At 42.4% G+C, this 24,047-nt stretch overlaps 1 protein-coding gene across 1 annotated transcript in view; it reads right to left on the bottom strand.

The window, feature by feature from the left end:
- Positions 1-24,047, bottom strand: part of PITPNC1 (phosphatidylinositol transfer protein cytoplasmic 1) — a 117,550-nt gene that overhangs the window by 92,376 nt on the left and 1,127 nt on the right. The window contains exons 3-4 of the mRNA XM_057499536.1: positions 12,428-12,516; positions 11,375-11,382 (exon numbers count right to left, since the gene is read on the bottom strand). Of these exons, the coding sequence (XP_057355519.1) occupies positions 11,375-11,382; positions 12,428-12,516 (97 nt within the window). The remainder of the gene's footprint in view (positions 1-11,374; positions 11,383-12,427; positions 12,517-24,047) is intronic.

The raw sequence follows: 24,047 nt of genomic DNA on the forward strand, positions 1-24,047 counted from the left end.
GTCTGAGACAGACAGACGTGACCCAATACTGAGGTAATAACGACGATATCATGGACACGGTGCTTCACTATCATCAAGCACTGTTCCAAGTACTTGATATATAATAATTCACCTATCAGCTCATTAATCCTCATATAGCTCTATGAGGAATGTACATTATTACCCCCCTTTGACAGATAAGGAACAGAGGCATGGGAAGGTTGAGCTGTATGCTCCAAATCATACAACACTTTCATGATGGAGCTGGGATCCAGCTCAGGCTGTCTGGCTCTGAGGCTCATGCTTGAGCCCCCATGTCCTGTTGCCTCTTGGGTATTAGGCAAGCACATGGGCCCTTCTGGGGGAGCAACGTACTCAAGCAGGAGTAACAGTGACTAAGGCACAGGCTTTGCTTCTTAGTATGTCCTGTGGTCACTGAGAGTAGAGGGAATGTGTGTATGCATCTGTCAGATGACAGATGTACCCTACTTCAAACAAGCCAAAGAAGGAAAAACAGGAGTTGCCCAAAAGATAAACTGGGAAATAATTATTCACTAAGAAATTCACAGTGGTATTCCTTTAAATGCCAAAGGTATCCTTGTACCTTTAAAATACAATTATTTTCAAAAACTGAACTTAAATATGATGGCGTAAGTTCATTCCTACTAAGGAAGTTCTTTTAAAACTCTGCCCAGAACTCCAAGAAGGGAGTGAATTCTCAGGTTTACAAATGAACAAACATTCATTACCACACTGCTGGTTCTGTAAAGGACATGGAAACAACTGAAGGTCTACCAGTAGAAGATTGGTTAATAACATTGTGGTAGACTCTGAAGCTATTAAAAGAGTAAAGTGTAAGACAGGATGATCTCATTCTTGTAAAAGGAAGAAAAAAGCATGTTAGTATATGCGCCAAAAAAATGGAAGACACCAAAATATTCTCATGGATGAGGGCAGTGGAAATTATGAGGTCCTCTTATTTTCTGTGATATACATTTTTATACTGCTTGTATTTTATAATAACCATCTCCTTTTTCAGGAAGCAAAAAACAAAACCCCAAAAAACCCAAATCCAATAAGAAAGTAAATAAACATGTAAGTGATATCCCAAAGTAGCTGTATTCTCTCTTAGGGAAGTCATAGGGTGTTCCAAAAATGCTCTTACTTTTAGTCCGCTTTGAGTCAAAGAGGGCTAGATTATAAACAGCACTGTTCAGTAGATGGAGGAGGTGCAAATCCAGGAAGTTTGGAAATTGCTACTTCAAGTGGCTCCTGTCTCACATAGCACACCTGCTTATGGAATTTCAGAACAAGGCAGGATCTGAGAGGTGATCTAGTTCAGTAGTTCAAACCACTTTTTAAATGGCATCAGAGTTTTTTCTTCAAATAAAATGTTATGCAGGGATGTGGCAGCCAGTGAGGCATGTTGAAGGGACTTCCTGGACCAAGAAAAGAAAGCCTGAAAATTGCTGAGTGAACCCAATACCTTCACACTTTATTCCTGGTTACCTGCAGAATCCTTCCATCCAAGAGCAAACTTTACAAGGAGCTTGGAATCAAGAAAGTTAAATGGAAGAGCTGAGAAGCTGGCTTGGGGTAGATTAAGCACTTATAGATTTTTCAAAGATCATTTCTTTTTAGCTTTTATTTGGAACTCAGTGCATTCATCTCTGGCCATCTTGTTTGCCTCCACACAACACGTGTCCCTTGCTATCAATGAACATTAAACTCTGTATAGACTTGATCTTCTCTATAATGGAATTCCCCCTGAAGACATTGATTCTCTGGTACTCTATTCTATATTATCATATTAAATGTACTCCCAGACCACACAGGGAATTTCAGCTTGAGATGGGATCATTAATAAAACTGGATTTGTATGTTTCCACCTTTCACCAACAGAAGACTTGCATCCAGAAGGGCTAGTGAGATAAAGTCTATAGAGTTTAGGATTTATTATCTTTTAGGAATCTGGGGCTGGAGCCTATGCTATTTGCAAAATTCACTATGAGTGGTGCATCAGTATGTAGAGGCAGTTGATAGATACCTGGATTTTAAAGTACTTTCCAACTTTATTCTTCATCAGGAAACTTTTATGTTTGCGTTTTGACAGAAATGTTGCCTTATAATTGGAAGGTAATATTAATATTCTCTTTGTGCACAGAAGACCTTTAACACACAGACCAACTTCAAGAAGGTGTACGTCTGGCTGTCCCCCCACCTACTCAGAATCTCAGTCATGCAGGGAAATATGCAAAAGAAATAAGGGGGCAATATTTGGGTTTCCTTTGCTGTTCTGGGTCCTGGGTGCCACATATGGCTTTATACATAAATATGGTGGGTGGTAAGAGTGACAGGGTAGTTGGAAAAAATTGCAAAGAAGATAGTTCCAGAAAAGCAAGAAGAGGAACTCATATGGAGATTTCTTTAAAAAGTAGAAAATTTTTAAAGCAAAAAGAAGGAGAAAGGGAATTGCATATAAATAATAGAGATGAGGATGAATCAGAGAGTAACTTCCCAAATATATGCTGCATAGGAAGAAAAATATGGCCAGGAAGAGCAATGGACATGAAAGAGAAGCGGGGGAGGAAGAGAGGCAGGGAGTGTGGAAGGCAGAGCGCAGAGATACAGCAGGAAAACAGCTGCTTGTATTCCAGCCCACAGGGAGGAAATGAATGCCAGCCTCTCGGCAGCCTCTCATCAGCTTGCACCCTACACTGAGGCTTCTGTTCATTCATTAGTTCATTGACTGCTGGGGCCTCTTCTGTCCTCTGACATGCTGAGTAACAGCAACTAACTGCAGAAGCAAGGCCAGGAGGGAAAGAGAGCAAAGACATGAATGAAAGTATGTTTTCTCAATGGAACACGGTTTGCTGCTGGCACTTCTATGGAAATCGAGCTGGGAAACTAAATTCAGCCTCATATAATCTAGAGCTGGACCTGTCAAGACAGAAATAAGCAGAGGATGCTCCTGAATACTGATAGCTACTCCCAATAAAGACAGGACAGGGATTTAAAGAGACAGGCAGAATACATCAAATGAACAAGAACTGCATGTAAATTATCGAGATAATAATAGAAATAATCAGAGTGACACCCCAAATAAATATAGGCTGGCATATGGCCTGTATATAGGAAACTTTTCAGATTAGAAGCCTTCTCGGTTAAAAACTGTTAGAATCATCGCTCCTTACCAACTGGAAAAATTCCTCACTTACAAATACATTTAAAAAAATACTCACTGTTAAAAATAAAATCAATGTTAAAATTCTGAACTGAAAAGATAGTTACATTCTTGTAGCATCACTTGTCTACAGAGTAAAAATATATGCTGGCATGTAGTTGAGAGCATTTTAGTGATTAGAAAGGTCAAAAGACATGGGGATAATTTTGCATTCACTTTATTTAATCACTGAAATGTACTATTTCAGTATATCCATAGTTATATGTATTTTATTTTATTTTTACAGAAAGAAATCTGTCCCACAAAACCTTTCTGGTAGTATTATTCTGATCTCACCTACTTGAACTGAACACAATTCCACAGGCATTAATCGACTGTAGAGGAGGAAGCCAATTTTTAGTACCACAAGTGGAAAGTAGAAAACAAAGAAAGGACAATTTTCTAGTAAAATCTTCTACTGAGAATTCCTTTAAACAAGTATTTTTTTCTCTGATGACTGCCCTCTGTAAAGTCATTCTGAATAGTTCAAAAAAAACAGAAACAAGTAAAAAATGTTATGTTATGGTAGTAGAGATGCATATTTTATCTTTTGCTTCCCCACTCCCAAAAATGGCTGAATTAATTTTCTTTGAAGTACAAAGAAAAGCTTGGGAATAGGCAGAGCAAATGGAAGTGGGGTAAATCAGACAAACAACACTGGCAGTTCCAAGGTTTCTGCTTTACCAGGCATCAACGCATAAGGCCCAGTTTTTAAAAAAAAGGACCTTTGCCCTCCCCTCCTCTAAATTATGCACTGCCCTGGACATTCAGGGTAATTGTGATGTAGAGGTAAAAGTTATTTCCTAACTACCCGCCCCCATCCCTGTACCTGTCTCCACGAGCTTAGGGGCCTTTATTCTCTTTGCTTGCAGAGCAGTTGAGATGGCCAGATTGTCCTCTAATTCCCATCCAAACGAGACCAACCCTAGTGTTCTCGCATAGCAGTGTACCTTCCTTCCCTGGACTCGTCCCCATTTCCTACTTATGTAATGCAGTGCTTCCTACCACCCTTGGCTGGGGCTCAGTTGTGGAGGAGGGGCCTAAGATGAATGGAGGTCACCGCCTAAACACACAGCACCCATCAGCTCTTTCAATTATTAGGGGAGCTGATGGACGAAGATTGCAGTGAAATTCCTGTCCAGGACAGTTAGCGCTTTCAGAAAAATAACTCAATCTCCCTGTTGCCGCTCCTGGGAAAACAACCCAGGTTCACCTCGGGTGACGGACGACCCGTTCCCACCCTGAGCAGCCTTGAGTCTTTCTCTGGCTCGAGTCAACCAACCTGAACTGCCCCCATCTCTCACTGTGGCTTGATGCCATTGGAAGTCCCTATTCAAGGGTCATTTCCATCTCCCTAGTCTGTTACAATTCACCTTTTCTGCCTCTTTCAACTGAACAACTGACGTGCCGGGGAACACTGGACAGCCCACTACCCCCTTCGCTCCTTGGGTAATGGCCAGCCATTCTAACAGAAAGGAGCTTCCCACTGCCATCCCCTCTTCTACAGATTCTCATTGAAAGATGTTTTGCAGGAGTGGGATGGTCATGGCAGTGAAGTATATATAGCAACTATGTATCTATGTCACTGCCATCTACTTACTGTAGCTTGAGTTTTCCAATTTTTACAAGTGAGAAGAAAACCATTTTTCCCTCCTTCATTACTACTGAGGCTGAACTATATTCATATTCCAGCGTTGCCTTTTTTTAGCCCTAGAAAAACAAAATCAGTGACTTTGGAAGGCAGCCAGTCTCCTCTGGCACCTTTCTTTGTGACTTTACAAACTTCAGAAGAACAGGCAGGTTTTGAAGAACTGGTCAGATGGTCTGTTCTCGAAAATTGTCATGTTGTTCTTTGTTTACTGTATAATTATGATCTTTCCTATAACCAGGCTAAAGATATTTTTTCCACTTCCTGGCAAATGGCATTTTCACATAATCCCAGACACAGAGTCACACAGTGATGAAACGGCTTTTACGTCTTGATAACTGTGGTAATGCTGAAGCCCTAGATGACCTTAAATAGAAAGTTCTCTTGGCTGGGTTTTGTCACAAATGAGGGCAGCATGAGGTCTCGGTAACAGGCTGGACAGTCAGATACAAGACGTAGGGGATCCCAGGAACAGACATGCATTGCTCTGGGCTAATCCTACGAGATGAGACACCTGGCTGGAGTAGTAAGAGCCCCTGCTTCCCTGGGGGGTAGGGGGGTAGGACATGGTGACCCCAGTTGAGGGTCTGGCATTGGGGAAGTTTTGCTTTGGTGCGTAGACAGGAAATATGGGGCTTGAAATGATATCACGAAGAGGTACTGGGATTAAACTATTGGGGGATAAAGAGGGCAGTGAAAAAAGCATTTAAGACAGGGGAAATGATGAAGACAATTGGAAGCATCTCCTGGGCGCAGACCCTCTAGTCAGAGAGAAGAGTGGGCTGCTCCACCAGGGCTGTCATGGGTAGAGAGCGCGAGCACACGGCTGAGTGTCTGAGTCCAGGGAGAGGAGGCAGCTTCAAAATGAACACCCAGGCCTGAGGAGGGCACTTGCAGCCAAGGAGAACCTGGGTCCTTTAGGCACTGAGGAGATGGAAAGAGCAGCTGTGCTATATTTGGGATAGAAAATAAAAGTGGACGAGCTGGGAACCAAGTGGCTTCCCTGTGGAGAATTAACTCTAGACTTTGCTCTGACATTCAAAGCTGCCATGACCTGGCCTGCATGGGTCCCGGCTGCAGATCCAGAGACAACCGGCCCCCTGCACCCAGAATGAGTGTGCTATAGACTAAACCTTGCCCCCTCTCCAAATTTGTATGTTAAAGCCCTAACCCACAGTGTGATGTCATCTGGAGGTGGGGCTTTGGGGAGGTAATTACGTTTACATGAGGTCATGAGGGTGGGACCTTCACGATTGGATTAGTGCCCTTTTAAGAAGAGACCACGGGGCTTGCTTTCTCTTTCTCCCTGCCATGTGAGGACACAGCAATAAGATGGCTGTCGGCAAACCAGGAAGAGGGTCCTCACCAGGAATGGAATCCACTCATACCTTGACCTTGGACTTCCCAGCCCCCAGAACTGTAAAAAATAAAGGTCTATTGTTGAAGCAACCCAGTCTGTGATAGTTTTGTTATGCAGCCTGAACAGAGTAAGAGCAGGTACCTGCAGACAGGTGTTCTAATATCCCCAAGGTCCAGCTCAAATCCCACCTTCTCCAAGGAATCTGCCCGTACTTTTCCTAGGAAGAATTTCTCTCCTTTCCACTGTGACACTTCAACTACAACACTTGGCGCAGGTCTTCCTGGAAATATTGCCAATTACGTATTCATCAGCTCTCACTTAATTTCCCCCAACTCTGCCCACTTCAATCTATTTCACTTCCTGAGTCAATCCTAACTGAGACAGGAAGTACTTAAGTTATTCTGCCAGGTCATTGGATTGGCCTTAGTGTTAAGGTAGCATGTCAACCGCAATGATCTTTCCTCGTTTTCCTTTGGTACACCAATGTGCCCCTGTTCTTACAACCTGATTTTTGTACTTCTGCCCTGCTATCTGTCCCCCATAAGGACTGCCGGATAAGATATGAGATCAATAATTCTTCAGTATATCCTATACAATATTTGGGACATACTTATACTAAAAACTACTTGCTGTTAATCTACTAATTCAAATTTAATGAGACATTCTGGTTTTTAGCATCTCATGACCAAGTAGCTGTGTCTGATGGCTTTCTCCTGTTCTTGCCTGTACTCCTTCCTTGAGGACTACAGCCCTGTCCCTGAAGCTCAAGGCCCAATCCAGAGGCCAGGGCCCTTCTTTCACACTGCAATTGCTTGTCTGGCTGGATTCTCCAGTATCATTCATTCTGCCCTCTGGTCTGAAACTCTGCTGTCAGCCCAGCTCAGAGGTCATCCACCTTAGTAGGCAGGCCTGGTGCCAGCCTGTCCCCTGGGCTGACTGATGGCCTTGTCTTGTCTTGCCTCTAGAAAACCCTATGACATACTGGTGACTCCAGGGTTTGACTGGAATGTCTAGCTATTTCTCACCAGATTGTGACTCCCCAAAGGGCAAGAGTTATTGCTCAATAAAACCTTCCAGCATGATGTTTTACACAATGTTGTTGCTTCACAAATGACTGTCACTCTAAAATTGAAAGATGGTGTTATAGGTTGAATGGGGTGCCCTTCTCCCCACCCCCCACACATATGTTTAAGTCCTAGCCCCAGTTCTGGAGAACATAATCTGATTTGGAATCAGGGTCCTTGCAGATGCAATTAGTTAAATGAAGATGAGGTCACACTGGAATGGGGTGGGTCCATAATCCAATATGACTGTGTCCTTGTGAGAAGAGGAGAGAGACACAGCAAGGAGGATACCTCGGGAAGGCACGGAGGCATACAGGAAGCGGCAGCTCTGTGAGAACAGGCAGAGACTGCAGTTATGTTGCCACATTCCGAGGAATGCCTGGGGCCACCTCAGCTAGAAAGAGGCAGGGAAGGATTCCTTCCCTACAGGTTTCAGAGGGAGCACAGCCCGCGGACAGCTTGATTCAGACCGCCAGCTTCCAGAACTGTGAGACAATGTACTTCTGTTGTTTTAAGCCACCCATTTTGTGGTACTGTGTTATGGCAGCCCCAGAAAACTATCCCAAGGATGGCCTTAGGGAGGAAATAACAACAACAAAAAATTTCTAGAAGAAATCAAGTAATACTTAGTCAAAGAGAAGGAGGTGAGTATGAGACCGTACAGCTGTAACTAACTTCTCTAAGTGCTGTCCCCTAATTTTCTCAAGTAGAAATAAAATAATGTACATCCTTTTAAAAGTCTGAATTGTGCGTGCCTCATATCGAATTTACCAAGTATCATAATTCCTCCAAGTGCTAAAGATACCTCAAGACAAATGCTGGGCATAGAAGCCACAGGGCATAAATATGCAAAGAAGTAAAAAGCTAACCTTTTCAAACAATAAGGCTTCTCTCTCACTTACCAACTTTACATTTCCCTGTATGGCCTCGGAAGATGACTGGTTAGCCAGAGACGGGTAAGATTCCTCAAGGGAGGAACAACCTAAGACAGGCACAGTCGCAGGGGGGCCATCAGGTGAGAAATTGGGGATCAACAGAGGTGAGGCTTAGAACCTCACCCCCCCTGTTCTGAGAGAAATCTTCTGCATACGTGGATGTTTTATGGCCCTTGTCTAGCTTGGATTAACACATAGTCTACAGGCACACACCTGATCATCTACTTTTGCTCTCTTACAACACTAAACTATGTTTTCTACCTTTATCTTGTATCTACCTACCACTTCAGCATTTTATTAAAAACAATAATAATAAAGAGAGAAATGTTGTATCCACATATAAATCAAGTATAAAAATCAAATGAATATTCATATTTGAACTGACTGTTTATAGTTCATAATGCATGAGCAAAACCGAAAGTTTCTGTGATGACTGCCCTTGTACTGTTCACCATGTAACTTATTCACTATGTAAGAATTTGTTCTCCATGTAAGAACTTGTTCGTTATGCTTCAGAAGATGGGAGACTGACGAAAATTAGGCTTGGGGTGGATTAATGATTGTGCATTGAGCATTGACTCCCCTGTACAGAATTTTATTGTTGTTAACAACCATTTGATCAATAAATATGAGAGATGCCCTCACAAACAAACAAACAAAAAAAGTGCACACTTCCAATGGTAAAATAAATAAGTAACCGGGATGTAATGTATAGCATAAGGAATATAGTCAAAATATTGTAACAACTTGGTATGGTGATAACTGGTACCTAGAATTATCATGTATATAAATGTTGAATCACTGTGTTGTACACCTGAAACTAATGTAATACTGTGTGTCAACTACCCTTCAATAAAAAATAATTATCTACAAAAAAAAAAAAAAAAAAGTCTGAATTGTGATTAGAACCCCAGAAGTACCATGGGGCAGAGACTGGGCAGAAGGAAAGGCCGTGAGGCCCTCAGAAATCCCCCGTGGCCTGCACAGAGGTTGACCTGGAGCCCAGGGCCCATGGTAATGCAAGCTTCTGCTGGAGCCCCCCTGGGAGGTGCGTCCCTGCGGGGATGGCTCTGTCAGAAGCCTTAGTTTCATTCTGTGGTGTTGTTTTCAGAACCTCAGCACTTTTAACATGTAGTCTTAAAAAATGAACACAATGGCACTAAACATTTCTCTGTTAATCACCCCCATATCTCATTGTACTGTCATGAGCCTATGGGGAACCAGTTTTGGGTCAAGTCAAGGTGACCTAATTCTAAGGCTCACCTGGCAAATAACTGCCTTGGCGTAGTTATAGGGAAAATAATTCTCTTGTCCTTGTAACTATGGATTACATTTCAAATGAAAAGTCCATCCACAAGCTTTCAGAGAAGTAGGAAGTGGAAGAACATCAGGTATCCATAAAACCAAATAATATCTTAGACAGTTAGGACTATCCACTCTAAGAACTGGAGCCCAGTCTGTATTGGAGGACACCAAAATCTATTTCCATGTATTTGCCCACAGACCTTCCGTCTTAATGATGGCGGCATCCAGCACTGCACAGTAAATAGCAATGAACATTTACTGAGCATTTACCATACACCAAGGATGAGGCTAAGATTCCACAGGGAATATTGAATATAATCTTCATATCACCCTTATTATGAGACAGTTACCATATTTTCCCCACTTACAGATGAGAAAATGGAAGCTTAGGGGGAAGTAATTTGCACAATTGTTAATGAAGGCAGGATTTAAAAGCTTCCAAAGTCTTCCTCTTGCAGACTGTGTAATTGTTAGAAGCCATGGAACTGGGGGTGTAGAGTTGGTGGTGGACCATTTAATTGCCTGCTGTATACAGGAAAGGTGCTAACAGCTTTCTGTATGTTAGATCAGGGGCTGGTGAACTATCTAGCCTGGGGGCCAAATCTGGCCTACTGCCTGGGCAAGCACAACCATGCCAGTATCTTTACGTAGCATCTATGGCTGCTTTTGCAGTGACAGAGACTGTCCCACAAAGCAGAAAATATTTACTATATGATCCTTCAGAGAAAAAGTCTTCCGACCCCTGTGTCAGATGACTGAATCCTTCTACTGACAGCTCTATGAGAGACTGGTCATCCCAGTTTTAGAGATACAGAACCTTAGGTTCAGAGAAGTTAAGCTGCTTATTCTAGAACAGTGGTTCCTTGACTCCTCAAATGAAAATCTGTACTTTTCTACAGAATTAACTTGTTTCAAAAGTAAAGAATGTTGGGGAAAATGCTATATAAAATCCTTAATAAAGCTTTAATGAAAACTTTACCCAGGCCTCTCTGACTCCAAAGCCAGTGAGTGACACTTCTCCTGTATCTGTAGGAACTATTTATCTGTCTTTGATTCATCACACATGCTTCCTGTCATTCAATAACTATTTAGTGAGCATTTTCTATGTGCAGGATACTACGCTCACGCCAACGCCGTGATGAGTCATTTCCCTCTGTTTCTCTCTCACCATCTCTCTTTCCTTTGGCTGTTTTGATTAAGACCAAAAACTTAACTCCATCACAGCTCAGTTAACCATTTTCCTGTTATAACAGACTGACCTGTTGATCACTGGGAAAAGGATTCAAATGAAAATACTACAACACAATGATATTCAAAAGTCCCTTTTTGTTCATTGTAATTAATGATGCTAGAGGCACTTAGGGCAGGAAGAAGTTAAACGATTTTTGACAAGCCACCAAGAAACTGTCCAATCTAGAGCTCTGAGTAAAACAGCTGGAAAGCACGTTTTTCTAGTTTCAAGGTTCTCCATTAAGGGATCAGGCCACAGCCTGTAAGTATAAACCCCACCTTCCGTCAATAACTACCGCCATCATCTCTTTGATACCACATTTCTAGAAACTGTTCTTCTGTTACAGTGAACTGTCACAAGTAGAATAGTCAAGCTATTTAAAAATACAAGCAAAGTTAATTATGTAAAGTGACTAGCAAGGCACTTTAAATTAACATTCATATTCTTGAACAAATAACATTCAAGTTATTGCATTACGTTTAACTATGTAATAGCTTACATTTAAATATTTCTGATTCTGAATTATTTCTCTCTTCTTTTTTTATTATACCGATAACATGAGAAGTATAAGTTCCAATTACTCCACTGATCTTAGGCTGAATATTTTAAAATGATGAAATGAAACTTACTGTGTATTCTGGTCCCAGATGTTCATTTGGACAAGAGGGAAAAGAAAAGAAAGAAAAGAGATAAATGATGACTCAGACCACACATAATGCAATATAAAACCACAGAACTAACAAATACTGGTGAATTGTAATTATTAAAAACGTGGTAAGGAAACCTTATAAAAGTTAAACTTTCATAAATACTGAATGTCACCATGTTTGCTCTTAGAAGTCTTTCATATGATATTTCTGTGGTTGGGCATATAAGGACTGTAGGACAAGACTCAATTAGCCTATAGGTTTGTGGCAAATTAAAAACCAAAGAGTTGGCATTATAAAAGCAGAATTAAAGACTAATAATTCCAATAGAGCATTTCATTAAACACAAAGGAAATCTTTTAAGTGGAAAAGCAGCTTTTATACCCAACAAGAGCTTGTTATGATGATATTCAAGTGGGATCTTGAATTTTCCTCTATTTGAGGGCAGGAACCAAACCTAAATTTTTTGGCTGAAGTATCAACACAGAGGTTATTATCAATCCCTTTCAAGTGAGATAGAAAGCAACCTTAAAGATTTTCATATTAACCAATTGCAAAGGAGGTTTGGGGCACAGAGACCTAACAGAATCTTCTACAAAACTACAGTCAAGGTTTGGTTTGGTTTGGTTTGGTGTTGGTGGGGAAGTGGGGTGGGCTGTAAAACTAACAAGGCAAAGTAAACAATTCGTTTATAAACAAACCATACCCCCAAATTACCTGAGGATTACTGAGGAAACAGGGAGAAAAGGAAAATGAAACCTCTAGGAACGTCACTAAAAAGGACTTCACTTCATTTTCCTTTTTCTAAGTTATTTGCTACAACCACTCTGAGAAGAGAAGATGGAACGGTTCAGCTTAACCCCCACCATCCCTGCCAGAGGAGCGGTGACCTAAGTGGATGGTGGCAAAGGGTGAGGGAGCTATTACAGGGCTCCCACATGTTCCTGCCTGGATAATAAGCCCTAAATCAGTGAGCTCTGGCCACGGCTATGTTCTGTTGCTGCACGTGAAATACTGGTTGTACGAAGGACTTACCCGTGATTGTGTAGGGATAATAGTTCCAAGCCTTCTCTGTAACATAGAAAATTTTGGGAACAACAGCTCGAGCCCAACTAGGCAGTTTGCTAAGAACAAAGGAGAAAGAAAAAAAAAAAAGCGATTAGAGTCCGTCTAGAACCCAGACACGTGCTAGATACATGCTATGGTATCTTTCTAGATAAACTGACTGCAAGGGAAATCAGAGGGGTTCTGAGGCGGCTCTCCTCCAGCAGCCGTCCCCCCCCCCCCGCGCTCTGGTCTTGACTGCAGTCAGTTTTCTGTGCAAACTCATGTGCTCTTAGAATGTGTGAAGGCAGCAGGTTACAACCTGATGTGGGGGCGCCTCATAGGACTTTAAGCCTGTCCTCTCGGATGTGATTTACAAAGACACCTCTGGGAGGTGCCTGGTTTAAAGGGTTTGGCCAGCCTGGCCTTTGTCTCCTAGGAGTGACAAGGCAGAAGCAGAATGAAGGGATGTTTATGCCCAAACACGGCAGCGGGACAGAGGCAAGGGTCAGGGCCAGGCGCCAGCTTCACATATGAGTGATGTTTTGAAAATGACTGAAGCAACAGAGCATAGCACTTCAGAGAGATGAAGAGGAACAAATACAGCCCCTGGATGACTACAGTCGGTTGGCTTCTGTCCCCCACAAAGATATCTCCAGGCTATAACCCTCAGCACTTGTGAATTTAACCTTATTTGAAAAATAGAGTTTTTGTAGATGTAATGAAGTTAAGGATCTCAAGATGAAAATCAGCCTAAATCAGCCTGGGTTTTGGATGGGCCCTAACTCCAGTAACCGGTGTCATTAGGAGAAAAAGGAGAGGGAGATTGGAGACACAGAGGTACCCGGCGGGGAAGGCCACGTGAAGACGGAGGCGGAGACTGGAATGTCGCCCCTACAGGCCAAAGAGCTCCGGGGACGGCCACAGACCCCCGCGGCTCGGGAAGGGGCCCAGAGCAGAGGCTCCCTGGGGGCCCCCACGGGGAACCAGCGCTGCCGCCACCTGGATTTCAGACTCCTGGCCTCCAGAGCTGTGAGAGGACGAATTTGTGTTGTTGTAAAGGCACCCAGTTTGCAGCAATTTGTTGCGGCAGCCCTAGGAAATGGATACAGTGACAGAGCCGTTCCTCCAGAGCAGGGACCCAGGCAGCCATTTGTAGAAAACAAATTCTTAAAATAAACAAATCTCAAGGGCACAGGTCCCAAGATCGTTTGTAACCAAGGACTAATTAAGTTTTGGTCTGTTTGCTTTTCATTCAGAGGCAAACTCTACAGCATAGCACAGGCCTAGAGAATTCCTTAAGTATTATCTTTAAATAGATAGCATTATATATTCCTTAAATATATTTGCATGATTTTATTTCCCCCCAGAACTATACCCTGGGGTTTTCTGTCTTTTCAGTTGCTACCATTTTGAATCTTTCCTATTTTGGTGCCTACAGCTAAATGGCTGGGAAGCCAGTGTTTAGCAGTACCTCAGACCCAAAGAGGTGACGTAAACTCTCAGCTCCCGAGGGCGGCATTCTGGCAGTAAGGACACCACCGAGCAGTTCTGAATTCCAAGCTGATATGACTAGGAAGGCGGGACATCAGACCTTCGGAACCCCAGTCCCCAGCCCCTCGTGGACAAGGAATTTAAATGATAACCAGAGATAGTAAAATACTGTGTACCTTGTATGTCTTCTCAAATTGTTTCCCTTATTTCTGACAGGATCCAGGTCCCCTTTCTTAAAAGACAAATATGTACTCTCAACGGCTGACTGGCTGAACCCAAAGCTCGCGGCCATTTATCAGGATTAAAACAAACGGGGAGATCAAGCCCCCCTGAAGCCAGGTGAGTGTCCCATGATGGCGCTGCTCTCAAGTGAGCGGTGTGGAGGTGGGCCGGGGCAGTTCTGTAATTTAGGTAACAGCTCTTCTTGCTGCTCTAGGGCAGAATGTCTCACTCCCGTGAAATCACGTCTGCAGTAACTAACTGCTCATCTACCTGCGTTCACACTGCTCAGAAGGAAGGGGTGGCTTCCTGACAAGGGTTTTTATAGCTTTCGGCTACGATCTGTCCTTTCAGTCACTGAAGATGGAATGCAACAGCGGCTGATGTCTCAACTGGGAAAATCACGTTGGACTTGCTTACGGAAACCGGTCATGAGCAAAACTTCTCCCTCTTTTTGCCCCCTGCCCCAAAGTGCTATGTGTCAATGGGTAGCGTAGGAAGACATAGATTCTACTCATAGGCAAATGGTTTTCTTGTGCTTTTAGTGGACTTAAACAGGACTGCAGAATCTCCCCACAGTACACGAGGCATTGTTTAGCTTAGACAAAGCATGTATCTTCCTAAGAGCAGTAGGACCCACTCTTCAGTCTCCGACAGGAGAGGACTTCCATCTACACGGCAGCCCTGCCCAGACGCGTGACGTTCCTCATGCATAACACTCTGGGGACCCTTCCCTCCATAATTCATTCCCTACATCATTTAAAAAGCCTCCCAGCAGAACCACATTCCCAAGCAACAATCATTTTCTGGAAGGAAACACTGGCAATTTTCCATTCACATTGAGGCTTTTCCTATTTGTAAATGGTCAGGAATCCAGCCTCCAGAATCTTTATTTCAGCTGTTTAATCCACCAACTCATGCAGGATACACAGCACTATAATCAATCACCTTTTCCGATGAGATGCCCTAAAAAACACAACATTTAGCCAAGATGGCCAAGACGATTTTACATGACTCTTCTAATTAGTTTGGTTAGGAGGCCTTTCTGGTATAAGCCGTTTACCAGGCCAGACGCAGGAGGCACTGGCAGCAAATTCCATGACGTGCTCTTTAAATATTTTAAAGCCCACTAACAGAACTTCTCTCAGCCCCCAATTTCCCCAGAGCACATCATTCAAATAGTTTTTGTCTGAGAAAGTAAAAATTATTTTTCTCTGTAGCAATGATTTACCAGGGCTACAAAAGAAAATGGAATTAAATTAGTCCCCACTGTTGCTGTCACTTTTGTGATGTATACTGTCACACAGCCTACGATTCTAAAGAGAAGTCTGTCACTCAAACTCACTACCAGGTGTCAAACAAGAGTCTCTCTTCTAGAAAGGTGGCAGGGTTGGACTCATGTCCCTGGTTCACTGACCAGGATCAAACCCCCCAATGCCCATCTCATCACAGCTCAGGCTTTAGAGACACTGAGGGAAAACATGGATAAAAATTCTAAAGCTCTTATGGATTCAGGAAATGGGCTGACATGGAATGATACCACATTTCCCAAAAGGTACTTTTCAAAACGTTTTGTTTCTTACTTTTAAACGTTAGTATAAGATAGAATGTATCACTGACACAGCCTGGTGACCAACTCACCCCGGTTTACGTGGGACGGTCCTGGTGTTAGCACTGAAAGTCTCACATGCTGAATTCCTCAGTCCTGGGCAAACTGGGACAGCAGGTCACCCTAGAGCACTGGCTCTCAAAGCAGGTGTTGGGGGGGGGATTTGTCTCCCAGGGGACATTTAGCAAAGTCTGAAAACATCTTCTATTCCCACCCTGGGGTTTTGGTGGTGGTGGTGGGGAAGTCAGGGATACTCTTAGCATCTGGTGGGCAGAGGCCAGAGATGCTATTCAAAGCCCCACAATGCTGAGGAGAGTCCCCCACAACAAAGAATCAACTGTCTCCAAATAGTAACAGTGCCAAGGTTGAGAAGCCTGGCCCTGGACTTAAGAGGTTATAGTCCCTGCCACCTTCCCAGATACTCCCTAGGTTTCCCTAAGTCACAGCTGACTTGGTGGGAAGACCCCACAGGCAGGCACAATGGGAGCAGGTCTCAGCTTAGGAGTGCGTATCTACTTCATAAAGAACTTCTAAACTGCAACCTAACCCGCCCTCCACTAGAAGCTTCTGGTGCTTTATAATCCAGGTTATCACCAAGTTCTCTCTGATACCTAATCTCACTTGGCAATTTATGCTCCTTTGGGGATATTTTTGGGCCCTGGGAGGTACTGAGCATCATTAGGCCAAATGGAGTCTAAATGGAGTCTAATTTCATTTTCTCAACAGGATCAGAATTAGGATCTTAACTGAACATTTTGGACCTAACTTTCCCAGCAGAAAGACAGACCTTCTGAGTTCCCGAAAACAGTGCTTCCCTCAGGATTTTTCTCCTCCACGGTGCGCCTGGAGCCTGCCACTGGCTATGAGGAGGTTTTGCTCAAATAGCATAACTGCAGCTCACTTAAGTGATTTTTGAAAAGGACTATGCTACCTTCATGACCTCATTTCCCACTCGTCCAAGAGGGATATCCTGACCTTCTGTTTTCTCTTCGGGCCATAACCTGGCATTTGACAATTATCTGATAATAATCAATTGTTCCTATCCAGTTTCATGTACAGTGACCTCTGAGGTCTTTAAGTTTCTTCTCCAGCTGCTGTGATTTATTCACTCACTCTTCTTAATGGCTGTTCTGGCTGCTCTTTTAGTTCTGCTCTTAACATAATTATTTATATGACAGCAAAGAGATGAGCAGAGTTTCCGGACTACAGCCATCATTGGTGAGAGGCAGGGCTGCTGGACTTCACCCAAGGGCAGTGCCTTGAACTTGGACACCACCACCACTCTCCCCACTTAAAAGGGCAGTTTGTGCTGGGATCCTGGAAAAAGAGGCTTGCCTCTTGCAGGTTCTTGGAAGACTCTGCTTGGGCAGCGTTTAGGTAACATGGCAAGGGTGCTGGGACACACGCAGGGGAGCAGGCCACATGTGTCAACGTCAGGCGTGAGGCAGGAACATGGTGACAAACACTAAACTGGGTGCTAAGATCCCAGCCAGGCCACCACATCCAGTTTCTGTCATCTCCCATGGGAGTAGCTGAGGGAGCAGAAGGGGGTGTTCCTGGCAGCACGAGAACTCCTGGCATGTTCTTCAGGGCTGAGGTGGGGACAGAATGGAGTAGCGTGGACAGCACGGATGGCAAGGGATGTCAGGAAACAGTCCTTCACACAAATATATAAAATACTGTTTATCAATTAATTAAATTGAATATATTTACACAGAATATGTAAGACTAAATATTCTAAAATATACACTGCTCTGGCTACTGTGCATTATCTGTCACTCCCAACTAGAATGCAAGTCCCAGTGGGACAGCGATCTTTGCTCTGCTCACTGCTGCATGCCCAGCACTAAGAACAGTGCCTGGCACACAGCAGATGCTCAATAAATATTTCCTGAATAAATGAAGATAGTCTCTGGATATTTGGAAGTCAATAATGACCATGAAGGTTCTTTCGAAATAGCATGGAAATAAGCTCTTAGGTCAGAATCTCTGGCTCTGACTCTCTTTATGACTTTCTCTATGACCTGATGCTTGGGCAATGGGCTTTCTCTATGACCTGATGCCACACAAGCTCTGGGCACTGAGCTCTTACTCTGGGTAAGGTCTGGGAAATGGGATTGATTTGCTTGGCAGTCCTGGGAGAAGAGGAAGAAGAAATGTTGGAGGACAACCGATACATGCCAAGAAGACTCTACCAATGAGCTAGTCGGTAAAGTGACCAGCTGGTGAATTGGCTTGTCCAGTTAAATAGGATCCATGGCTTAGGGAAGCTGCACCCTCTCCTTCCCAGAGCCACTAGCAGCGAGCAGAGGTTGCCCTCTGAAGCAAGAGCCATGAAGCAGGAGAAATGTTGTTCTTTCTGTGCAAACTGATTCAGGCATTAGGTGAAATCACCGTTAGAAGCTGGCAATCCTCCCTGACTGGCAGCTGCCAGCACTGCCTAATTAATCCAGCAGCCGTGGTGGGGAAGAACATGACACTTCATGACTGAAAAACAAGCCTATAAATAGGCTCCATCTTTTCTCCAATGCCCTTCCACCTTTCCTCTGATTCCCTCCCCTCGTGTGCTTCAGTGAGAAGGGACTGAAGAGATGCTACAGATGAAGGGACAAAAGAAAAGCCCTACTCTCATATGATTCTGGGTGACAGGTTTTACTTGGAATCACTCTTCCAGGACGTCATTAGTATCTGCCTCCTTTTCCTGGATGCCAGCTGAAACCAGGGTATTTGAAGACAAGCCAAGGAATACCACTCACGTGGTTAACCAAACTGGATTGAAGCCCCAAGGACAACCACCCAAATGTACTAACGTATTAGTACTAATGCAATGTCCTAAATGCATCAGGCAACTGCCAAAGTGTACTGTGTACTCAACAGTGTGGATGGAGCAACCCCACAACCCTAGGAGATGAAAGGCAAGTAATAAAAGGGTGAATGGCATTTGAAAGAGATATTATGCCCAATTTAAAAATGGGCAAAGGATTTCAACAGACATTTCTCCAAAGAAGACATACAAATGGCCAATGAATGCATGAAATTGAAAAGAAGCTCAACATCCATTAGTTATTAGGGAAATGCCAATCAAAACCAAAGCGAGATACCACTTGACACCCACCAGGATGGCTATAATCAAAAAGACAGACAATAACAAGTGTCGGTGATTATGTTGAGCAATTGGAACCCTCTTATATTGCTGGAGAGAAAAAATGTTTTAATGCAACCACATTGGAAAACAGTCTGGAAATTTCTCTCCCCTCCAACTGGTGGCTCAGGCTTGAATTGGAACTCAATGGAAAACTCATGATTGGGATTTTGGAACAAGTGATAATAAGAAAACAAGGGCAATTCAGACCTCCCCATGGCAGTCGTGGTGGTGGTGGCAGACTGAAGCAGTCTGATTCTACTTAAAGATGGTAGTCATCATTGTTGTTCTTGGTCTTTAAGCTACCCTGAGAGCTGCCCATTCTTAAGCCTCCAAATAATTCTGTGGGCCACTCCCCTCCTTCCACGAAATTTCCTCTCTGCTCAGGATGGACTCAGAGAGAAGTCCCTGGCTACATAAGCTTTGAGTATTTCTAGTGCCTAATAGCTGCTTTGGAGAATAAATCAATAAATTAGTTCCTGAATGTGATTTGACTTTCCATAGATTGATGGTAGGAAGAGAATCCGCTCACCCGGCCATTGTGTCAATTCAGGTCCACAGGACAATATTTGTCAGTATGACTTATTAAACGGGGGCTGGGACATCTTAGCTACTGCCAGTCCAACTCTCAGGACCTGCTTCTCAGGACCGTGTCAGAGAAAAGGTCCACAATATGCCCTAGTGGCATAAGGATTATTTGGAGCTGAAGGCACTTAAGAATCAACAGTTGCAAGACGACATTTTTTTTTGGAACTCCCCTTATCTGCATAAAAGCCAGAGCCTCCTTAAAGAATTCCACTGCCATAAATCCCCTTCCTGGGAGTTGCAAAACCAGACAAGACTGACTCCTATCACCAGTGATGACAAGTAAGCACCAGGATAAGAAATCGCCTAAACAGACATTGTCATAAAACCATCATATCTCTCATCCATTCTCGTAAGGCCCAATTTGTTTTCCATAAAAGTCATTTATTTTCCCCTAAGTACTTTTCTACCCCTCCCCTATTAAAATGTTATGTAAGCCCCAAATTCTAATCTTCTGTTTGTCACATTTTTCTTGGTCCCTCATGTACATATATGAATAAAAATCTTTCTTTTTTCCTGTAAATCTGTCATTTTCAGTTTAAGTTGCAGGCCCCTAGTCACTGACCCTAAGTGGGTTGAGGAAAACTTTTCCTCCCTGATGCTACTGACAAGAATAGACAGAAGGACTCACAAGTACTGGAACCAGTGGTCTAGAACCCCACCTTGATCGGAAGGCAAGGACCATGTCTTACTTATTAAGGGATTCTCTCCAATATAGAACAATGGTGTACATTAAAAATTTCAATAAATACATGAGTTTCGATTACAAAGCAGCTTTGCCAACATGACAGTTCCATGAACTATACATGACGGACTTGCGTTAACTTGAGGTGACTCTAGTTTGTATCAAAGTGATGGATTTGGTTTCATTTTATGATCATGGAAATTCACCTCACTGTTTTATAGTCACGGCACATATCAATTTTTCTTTCTCTCTTACGAAACCATTATCTCCCTGGTTCTAAGAGAGGTGCCCATATTTTCCTAAACATGCCAAGAGCCTTTCAAATTATACAATGATGGGCCTCGTTAGACTTGTGCAAAAAGAAATGAAAGTCCTTTTTTTCCTGTGCCTCACTGGGTACTCATTTATGTATATGCTGGAGGAGTCAGAAGAGTGTCTGAAACACAGTTTGTGCACAGAGAATCAGGGTCGAAAGGATCTGAAAGGTTTAACAACCTATCTCACGTTTGAATCTGCTGGAGAACAGCCTGCGGAGTGAACGCTCCGCTCCCCAGCGACACTGTAATCGCCTGTAAGGCGCCCTACTGCGCTCTCACGTGGCTCTCCGACTCAAATTGAGTTCTTCCGTAAACTGAGCCTAAACCTTTCTCCAGGCCTTCTCACCCACTGGTCTTGGTCCAGCTGGCTCTTCTGAGGTCTTATAAACTATATAAGCCTACTTCTTCCACCTGACTACACCTCTGTATACCCTGAGTCTAGCTTTTCTGTGGAAAACATCCTTGGTTTGCCCAGTCATTCTTATCACTTGGGTTTCTAATCCTAAAATTCATATGAACAGTTCTGGAAAAATGGAGTAAGTAGGAAGAACTTGCCCTACCAGATATCAAGGATCTTTATAAAGCTATAGTAATTGGGCAATGTATGATTATATTATCAAACTCTATTTTAAAAACAAACCTGTTGACATTTTAATTGGATTTGCAGTAAATTTATAATTGATTTGGGAATTGATGGCAACTTTATAATACAGTGTGCCCCACCCCATTATATTGCCATTTGTCTAAGGTTTTTAAAACGTCCTCCACTAATGTTTTACGTTTTTCTCCAAAATGATTTTGTATATCTTGCGATTTGCTTCTGGGTACCTTAAATTTCTTTTCCTATTATAAATGGAATTTAAAAAAATTATTTTCTCTTTTTATTGTTCCTGCTGTATGACAGTGTTATTGATTTTTGTATATGGATTTTATACCCAGCAATCTTGCTGAATTCACATACTGACATTAACAGTCAGGATAAATTTGATCAGGTCATAATTTATTATTATTATTATACTCCGAGATGCTTGATTTGCTAATGTTCTATATAGGATTTTCATGTATTTGATCTTAAATGAGATGGGTCTATAAGTTTCCTTTTTGTACTATTATTGCTCTGTTTTGTTGTCAAAAGTTCATGTGGTAGGCACTATTAATCACCTTCTCAGCAGTCACCATCGATTTCCTCTCCCTTTCTTAGAAGCAGATCATGCCGCTCTTAAACATCTCTCTCTTTTTATCTGGGAGGAAAATCTAATGCCTCATCGATCAGAACTAGGTCACATGGCCATCCCTAGCTGCAAAGGTGGCTGGGAAAGTGAGTATCCAAATTTCAACCCATGAATTATTTAGACCTTTTTACATTTCTAAATGATGAAAATGTTGATTTTTTTTGTTATCAATTTCTTATTATAATGCTTTGTAATCAGCAAAAGGAATTACATAATATTGTTGATATTTGTGGGGATTGACTTCTGGCCAGTCTGTAAATTTTCATATGTATTTGAAAAGCATGTTGATTCCAGGGTCTATCAATGTCCACTAAAACCTTGCAATTTTGTTGTTCACATACTGTCTATGTTAGCTAAATTATTTGTCCACTTGATCTGTCTGTCCATTAAAGTTACGGTAAAATTTCCCGTTACAATTTTAGGGTCCTTGTGATTTTGCCAGTGTTGCCAAAATTGGTTGAGCTAAGTTCCAATTTAGGATTTAACTCACATAACTTTATTGTGACCACTGATATATTTTATTTTATTTTGCCATCAAAGTTATGTTTCCTATTTACCATATTTTTGTAGGCTTCTCTTTACTCTTCCTCTGCCTTCTACCGGATGGATCAAGTTTTCTCTTGTTTTGTTTTTATTCCATTAGAGGTTACCTTTACATTTTGAATATGCACACCTGCCTTAAATTTTTTAAAAATTAATTAACGTTCCTCTCTTCTTCCTCAGCAGTATTAGAACTGTAATTTACTATAATTACTACCCTCTCATCCTCTGCTATTATTGTCTATTACTTAGATTCCATGTATATATCCCCAAGTACTCATTATTGGTATTTTTAAAACATTCTATGCTCATTCGGATTTTCCCAGATGTTTATCAATTTATCTGTTTATTATGACTTTCAGATGTCTCTTCCTCCTTGGGTTCAATTTCCTTTTACTTCAAGTACATCCTTTAGTAGTTCTTTCAAGGTGTGTCTCTGAGTAGTAACCTCTCTTAGTCCTTGGTTGTTAAATACAACTTTTATGTATGGTTCTCAATTCCAAGCCCTCATCTGAGTGGGTTCAGGGTCGCATTTCTCATCTCCAGTGCTCCAGTGGACAAACACCCTCACCCCTAGCTGTTATGGCTTGCACTCAATTTTAACATTCCCCCCCCCTGCCAGCTTCCTTAGGATTAGGTCATCTGCTTTCTACGCTGGTTTGAGTTTCCTCTTTATTTCTGGTACCTGAGGATTTCCCTTTCTTTGTTTTGAACTCAGCTTTATATTGTGTATTTCATCCTGTGTTTGTCATGGGAGGTGGGGGGAGGATCCACATTAATCTTTTTAGTTACTATTACTGGAAGTCCAAATATTCTATTTATAACACATTTCCCTCTTACTAATGTTTATTATTCTCTTTTAAAATAAATATCATATATTTTGATAAAGAAAACAGGTATGATAGGACAGCTGGATACTTTATCCTGTTTCAGGAAAAGTTATGAAGTTTCCTTAAATTTTTCTTGAATTTGGTACATAGGGAACATTCTCCAGGCAATAATTTAGGAAAATGCAATTGTCTGTCAAGAAATGGAATTTTCCACAGGTCTGTATTTATTTTCTTGCATTTCCTTCACTTCTCTTTGCTCTTCAGAGGCAATCCCTGCTCAATATTTGATTAACACCCTCCACACTAAGAATGCCAAAGCAGCACATAGAGAAACGTGTCTCTTTAAGGAAGCCTTCCCCAGGCCAGACCCAGAGCTCAGCTTCTCTTGCAAATCAACAGCTGGCTGGAGGCTGAACTGGTTCCAAATCCTGGGAACTCACAGCTCCTAATAGACAAACAGGATCAATCTCATTTGCATTTCAAAGTGATTCAGGAATTCCCTGGCACTGCATTCCCTGGACAGATTAAAATGTGTTGGTTTAACCAGCTCAAGGCCTTCACTGTCAGGATATTGGCCTGAAAGATTTTCACATGCCCTTGTGACAAGACTCAAACTCTCCCATGGAGAAGGAATAGATCACTTCAGCCTGCAGGAGGAGGGAGGCCATGTGCGAATGGTGGACTCCAAATGTGGCTCCTCCCAGAAACATCTGACCATGGTCAAGGCCCTGGGGATGGATAAATACTCACAAGTGTCAGTGACCACACTGGGGCACTGTCCACTTTGTGTTGGAAATGCTTTCTGAATAGGCCAAAAGGAGAGGCCACAGGTGGAATAAAGAATATTCATGGAAATGATATCAACAACCAGGCTAGTTATACATTGGTTCACAGGAATAGACAGTTTATTTCAATAAAATACATTCCATATGGCGTGTGACTACAAATGTTCAGACCT

This window comes from Manis pentadactyla, chromosome 4 (genome assembly GCF_030020395.1).
Source record: "Manis pentadactyla isolate mManPen7 chromosome 4, mManPen7.hap1, whole genome shotgun sequence".
NCBI lineage: Eukaryota > Metazoa > Chordata > Mammalia > Pholidota > Manidae > Manis > Manis pentadactyla.